The 6167-nt window shown below is 38.1% G+C and overlaps 2 protein-coding genes across 2 annotated transcripts; both read left to right on the top strand.

Annotated features, from left to right (window-relative positions):
• Positions 1-241: 241 nt before the first annotated feature.
• Positions 242-2461, top strand: krtcap2 (keratinocyte associated protein 2). Its single transcript, XM_038711398.1, has 5 exons — positions 242-390; positions 1028-1182; positions 1351-1414; positions 1754-1820; positions 1938-2461. The coding sequence occupies exons 1-5, from the start codon at positions 387-389 to the stop codon at positions 2056-2058; spliced, it is 411 nt and encodes a 136-aa protein (XP_038567326.1). The 5' UTR covers positions 242-386; the 3' UTR covers positions 2059-2461.
• Positions 2462-3577: 1116 nt separating this feature from the next.
• s100a10b (S100 calcium binding protein A10b) lies at positions 3578-5281 on the top strand. Its single transcript, XM_038711394.1, has 3 exons — positions 3578-3776; positions 4780-4934; positions 5037-5281. The coding sequence occupies exons 1-3, from the start codon at positions 3593-3595 to the stop codon at positions 5193-5195; spliced, it is 498 nt and encodes a 165-aa protein (XP_038567322.1). The 5' UTR covers positions 3578-3592; the 3' UTR covers positions 5196-5281.
• Positions 5282-6167: the final 886 nt, after the last annotated feature.

Below are 6167 nucleotides of genomic sequence, written 5' to 3'. Positions count from 1 at the left end.
GTACTGTTGAGTAAATTCCAATGTGTATTAATGACATAAGGTAAGGAGATGATCTTAAAAAAAGAAGAAATATTTACATTTCTTCGTGAATACATGTTGTGTAAATCCAGAAGCATAGGAGATAGTCCTAGAATAACTAATATAAGAGATATATTTACCATTACTTAAACACTGTGGTTTATCAATAAAATGACTTATAATGACTTATAATGAAATGTCCTAACAACTCACCGGCGCATTCATGGCTCCGCCCCCTGGTGCCACCTATCATTTGGACCGGGCAGGGAGGTTTTTAGTTCCTTCAGCCGGGACAATCATCTGGCTCAACGAAGTTCAACCTAATTCACCTCTGTTTCATTACAAAGGCGTTAAATTGCCATTTTATAATGGGTATGTATTGCACGAATAATTTCTAATTAAAGTAATCTCACCACCAAAACCTCAATTTACATTATTGTAAGATATTATTAGCATCTATTCTTATGGTCAAGCTAGCTAACGTTAGTTAACGCTAACGTTAACGTTAAAAAATCGATTTCGTCATGTGACTGACCGCAATCTCGCAGCAATATGTATTGTATATACTAATCTAAAACATAAAAGGATGCTGTTTATTATACTGTGTGTGTAGAGTGTTACATTAGCCGCGCTTCTTGCTACTAATGTGGGTTGTTTAGCGCAAAGCTAACAGCAACTTGTCGGAAGCGTTTATGAACGAACACTGACGTGGCGTTACGTTATAAAGAGTTAGATGCTGTTACTGGACTTTAAGATGATATATTCCCAAATTGACGATATTTAAAATTGCATGATATTGATATAATGCAGCCGAAAGTCTTCCCACTGCACTAAATCTTAAAGCAATGCTTGTTTGTTAAAACTTGATCCTTATGTGTCTGAATGGTTGACGTGTCCTGTATGCTTCAAACTGCAACTAGCCTCACTCTTCTCGTTTTGTTAAGGACTTTGAAGTGCATCTGTGTTTGAAAGGCGTTATACATTAAAACTTCCTTTCTTTGCCTTGTAGCGGCGAACACAGGCACCTCTCTAGTGCTGTCCAGTCTGCTGTCAGTGCTGGTATTTGCTGGCATGCAGATGTTCAGTAAGCAGCTGGGATCTACTGAGTGGCTCACCATCCTGGGAGGTTTCCTGGGCTCAGTCCTCTTCATCTGCTCCCTAACTGTATCCTATTTGTGGTCAGCTTATATCCATTTTTGATGCACATACCTTACGTTTGTTGCTTTTTGTGTACAAATTATCCAGCAAAAATGTTGCATCCCATCTTCTGCCTAACCTGATGTACATGTAACCAAACCAGTGAGGAGTATTGCACCTTAACTTTACTTTCAGGCATTTAATAATCTGGAAAACTTGATTTTTGGGAAAGGATTCCAAGCCAAGATTTTCCCGGAGAGTAAGTGGTGCAAGCAGTGAAATCAAACATATGCAGTCAGTCCACAATGTCTTTTATTTTTTTGCTTACATGCTGTTTAACTTAATATTTTCCTGTGATTTGCTGAATCCAGCGTCTGCTCAGCAAATCACAGAAACATCAGCATACTTGATTATTAAAGCATATCCAAACATCATGCCAGCCTTTCCTAAAAGGAATGAACCCTTTTAAAATTGGTCTGTGATTTAATATACCACCTGACAAACAATATGTACACATTATCTGGGAGCCTTCAATACCTGTTCTTTAATATATGATTCAGGCTCTGCTCCTTACTTGTATTATTAATTCTCTCAACAGTTCTGTTGTGCCTGTGCCTGTCACTGTTTGCCTCTGGTCTGGTACACCGTGTCTGTGTCACCACATGGTACGTAACCATACCTCTACTGAACACAAACACCTACTTCAACTTCATACAACACAGTTAAAAATAGTCTCTAAATGTATTTTATTCCTTTTGATTTGCCTTTTATTTCTGTTCCAGCCTGATATTCTCCCTCTTCGCCCTGTACTACATCAACAAAGTATCTGCCGCTCTCTACCAAGCAGCCGTTCCCACAGTAACACCAGCCAAGGCTGCAAGCAAGGGCAAAAGGAAGAACTGATGAATCTCTGGGATCCCACTTGCGTCTAGTTAATTAGTTAATATTACCCAAGTGCTGATGGCCAGTGCAACACAGCAGTTGCATATTTTGTAATAACTTCTTAAACCCATAACCCTTATAAACATTTGGTTTGGAAATGTTACTTGTAAAGTGCTAAAGTTTGTAACATTACAATGACAGTTTTTTTTTGTTGTTGTTTTTTTTTTTTTACATTGATCTCAATTTGAATCATGGAGAAACATCTCTGGTATATGTAAAGCCCAAAAAAAAACAAGAAGCAAACAACTATCTACATTCCATTGATAACTCATCACAACCCATCATGTTTTTTGTGTATTCATCAGCACATCAAGTTGCTTTTTTGTTTAATTCATTTTGTAATTAAACTGCAAAAGACTTTGAATGTGTTGTTATTCCATCGAACCAGTTTTATTCAGGTTGTAAATATGATAGGTGTGGTGGTATCCTAAAATTGTGAACGGATTGACAGTGCTTAGGAAAAGGCAGAGGAGGGATAGAAACCATGGCCTGATCCTCTTCCTCTTCTACCAGCTGTAGACAAAATGCCCCTGATAACGTAACTGAACCACAGCTGTGTTGTGGTCATCAGAAGTACACTGGTTGTGCACTGATACAAGTGTGTGAATATACGATGGCAATGTACACAATGTTTAATCTTGAAGCAGATCTTTCTGTGAGAACTTTCAGGTATTGTTTAGAGATGATATAGCCATGGGGTAAGTGTTCAACAACAATCCTGTGAAAACATGCAGTTAATTGTCTACTTGAAAGAGGGTGTTAGTTATACTTATCTTGTCAAGGTGATGCTCTTCGGGATGGTAAAAAAAGTACAAGTATGACAGATTTTCATGTCAAATGTTTTAAAAATGTTTTATAGATTTTGATATTTTGTTTTTAATGCGCAATGGTGGCTTAGTTCCAGTGAAGCTGCTCAGTGGCCAACATACCATACTGGGTGTGCTAGGTGTCTTCCATGTGTGACTGTCAGTGTCCTGATAGACAGTTAAACTTCCTTAGATAAATAAAGGCTTAAAGAAGGTGATTAATATGACATAACTTGCTCCTTGTTTTCACCAGAGTGTCAATTTCATGTTAGCTGGTTGTTTGAAATCTGAGAAGCTGTGGCTATTGTAAAACATCCAGGGGGAGCATTTGTAATAGAAGATTATGAAGCCACCAGAGCCCATAGACCACAGTGTTGCCAAAAGATCTTGACTCAGGAAGTCTGCAGAGGCCCAGGCTTGTCCATAGGCATCATGTCCCAGCTTCCTACACCTGTTATTCCACTGCTTTGCGTCATTATGCTGAGCTGCCAGTTTGATGGTTTGATTATGAATAATATTAGATTTAATGGGCACTGAAGTTGGACCTGGTAATTTCTGAACAGAGATGATATCATCTTAAAAATCTTCAAGGAACTATCAAGGCATTAAAAGATAGTGTCCTATTTAGAGTTATGGCTTTATCTCGGTACCTCTTGCTGTGGCAGTCATGTGGGAAAACATGGGCAGCGATGGCATTTGCGCATGGCTTCTATTTTTTTTGGCTCCCTCTCTGTTTCTGTCTTCATGTCCCGCCCTATCCTTTCCATCAAATTGGGCGTTGCCTAGCTGACTATAAATTCTTGAATACACTTTCAGTGAGCCCCTGCATCTTCACTGAATCTCAAACTACAGTTTCTGCCTCTTTGTGTTCTGGTAAGTTCATTTTAATTGTTTCAACATTCACTTTTCTGTGTTTCCGTTGTATCGTGGTCTTTTCTAAGTTGCGTGAGTTTTAGACAAAAAAACTTATAGGTTAGTATGAAAACTGAAGATTAGCCTGTTCATCTCAGTTGCTGTATGTAGCTTGAGACGTGAACGCTACATGGAAACGCTTCTCTTCAAATTAGGTTAACGTTATATAATTGTACTCAACATGTTTTCTTGGGTGGGCTTGGGGCGCATTACGCAGGACTTTCCACTTCGGACAAGTAGCTGCTAGTCAGTTTTTTAGCTTTCCCTCAAGATCTTTCACCATTCTGTGGCTTTCATTTTTGTATGTGTCGTTTTTTCCATCCAGAAAAGGGTAAAAGGAAAAGGGAAGGAAGAATGTGAGGGAGAGTTGGAGCCTTGAGATAAGGATTTTAGTTAGCCATGCGCCAGAAAATGATGTAGTACCCGAAGAATTTGCTTTGAGTGCCAGTAAAACCAACACCCACATCATCACTTCATCAATATAGTTGTTAGTTAGTTTTGGGTGAAGAAGCATTAGTGGAGCAAGAAGCGCTGAGATATTTTACTTCAATACAAGTTTCAGTAGGCCTACCACAGTGCAGAAGTACTCATGACCCGAAGAAGAAACACTGTTAGAAGTCCTGCATTAAACATTTTACTTAAGTAACAATACAAATGTATTTTCATAACACTTTACTTACAAAAAGTAAAAGTGCTGAACATGCAGAATGGCCCATTAACAACAACAACAACAACAACAATAATATTGAATTACACTTATTTATACTTTAATATGTATTTGAGCCAATCTTATAATGTTTGGAATTTGAAGCTATTGCAGAGCATCACTCATAATGCTTATTTATCTATATGTAAAATATTATTCTGCACAGTAACTTACAACAGCTGTCAGATACCTGTAGTCAGGAAAAAAAAGTATAATTATTGTTAAATTTAAACCCAAACACATCTTTCCTCCTTTCAGCACCTGCTTCTGCAACCATGACTGAGTTGGAGACTTGCATGGAGACCCTGATTAAGATATTCCACCGCTATGCTGATGCAGACGGCGATGGAAAGACCTTAAGCAAGAAGGAACTGAAAAAGCTAGTTGAGACTGAGTTACCCACCTTCCTGAAAGTAAGAATCTTTAATCAAATCTAATCTCTGTCCTCAGTATAGATACTGTAACTTATTGCACTTTGCACCCTGAACTTCTCTTTCTTGCTATTGCTTCTTTAGAGCCAGTCGAACCCCAAAACTGTGGACAGCATCCTGAAAGATTTGGACCAAAACAAAGATGATAAATTGGACTTTGAAGAATTTCTTCCCCTCGTCGCCGGCCTCTCAATGGCCTGTGAGAAGTTATACATGCTCCAGGCGAAGAAGAGCAAGAAGTGATGGGCAAATAAGGCTAATAATGATGTTGCCTTTTTTATAGCACAAATGTGTGTCAGATCCAAAAGTAAAAACTACCATTGACAAGACTTTCCCTTCTGTCTGCCTTATTATTCTTTTAGCATATTGGTACAAAACACTTATTCTAATTCTTGATGAAGCTTTCTTCTGGTTGCATATAGTTTTATAAAAACTGCTATCTATTTCTTGAACACATGGAACCATTATAGTACTGAGAATACTGAGTTCACATCTGAAACACATAATTTTACCCATAAATACTCACTGACTATTCAGTTCAGGTGGAATTTTTTTTTACAGTATGTAAATGATTCAATACGGGGAAGCGCTGGTCTTAGATGAGTTCACAAGTTAGGGTTTAGGGTTATACTAAATAAGCATGCCAAATGCGTACATTTGGTAGGGATTGAAGGTTTATGGTTCTTGGAGACAGTAGTGTTTCTCTCATGGCCCTTCCCCAGTTTAGATGCCAAATCGCGCATCCCCCTGTTTTCAAGTTCCATGCACATTCTTTTATTATCTCACATATGTGGCCCTGGCAGGCTTTTTATTTTAAGTATGAACATCCCTGAAGGGACCACATGCACCAACCAGTATGGCATTTCATAGATATTGGTAGCCAAAAAGCAAGGGCGTCACTTTGTGTTGAAAAGTGGTGGGGACATAAGGGCTCAGATTAGGGACACAATGATACACTTGTGTCACGAGGCTTGACAATGCTCAGAAACAAGTTCAGGAGATTTTTAACACTATTTTGAAGAAATGTGAAATGCTGAAATCTATGAGTGGAGGGTCTGCTCCAACTTAGGGTGGAAATGTCTTAATTTATAATAATAATAATAATAATCCTTATTTGTAGAGCACTTTTCAAAAACAAGTTACAAAGTGCTTTAACAAGTGTAAAGAATAATACAAAAAACAAGATAAGAGCATGAAAACATAAAATACAATAAA

Source organism: Micropterus salmoides, unplaced genomic scaffold (assembly GCF_014851395.1).
Source record: "Micropterus salmoides isolate LMB-PRFRI ecotype aquatic unplaced genomic scaffold, ASM1485139v1 Ms_hic_scaffold_11, whole genome shotgun sequence".
In the NCBI taxonomy this organism is placed as follows: Eukaryota; Metazoa; Chordata; class Actinopteri; order Centrarchiformes; family Centrarchidae; genus Micropterus; species Micropterus salmoides.
Note: the sequence above shows the minus strand (reverse complement) of the source record. Positions and strands in the feature narration are given on the sequence as shown.

Coding starts and splice junctions, on each gene's coding strand:
- krtcap2 (XM_038711398.1), top strand. Junction 1,415..1,753: donor AGCCAAGATTTTCCCGGAGA/GTAAGTGGTGCA, acceptor TTCTCTCAACAG/TTCTGTTGTGCCTGTGCCTG. Junction 1,821..1,937: donor CGTGTCTGTGTCACCACATG/GTACGTAACCAT, acceptor TTTCTGTTCCAG/CCTGATATTCTCCCTCTTCG.
- s100a10b (XM_038711394.1), top strand. CDS start 3,593: ATGGCATTTGCGCATGGCTTCTATTTTTTTTGGCTCCCTCTCTGTTTC. Junction 3,777..4,779: donor TTCTGCCTCTTTGTGTTCTG/GTAAGTTCATTT, acceptor TCCTCCTTTCAG/CACCTGCTTCTGCAACCATG. Junction 4,935..5,036: donor AGTTACCCACCTTCCTGAAA/GTAAGAATCTTT, acceptor TTGCTTCTTTAG/AGCCAGTCGAACCCCAAAAC.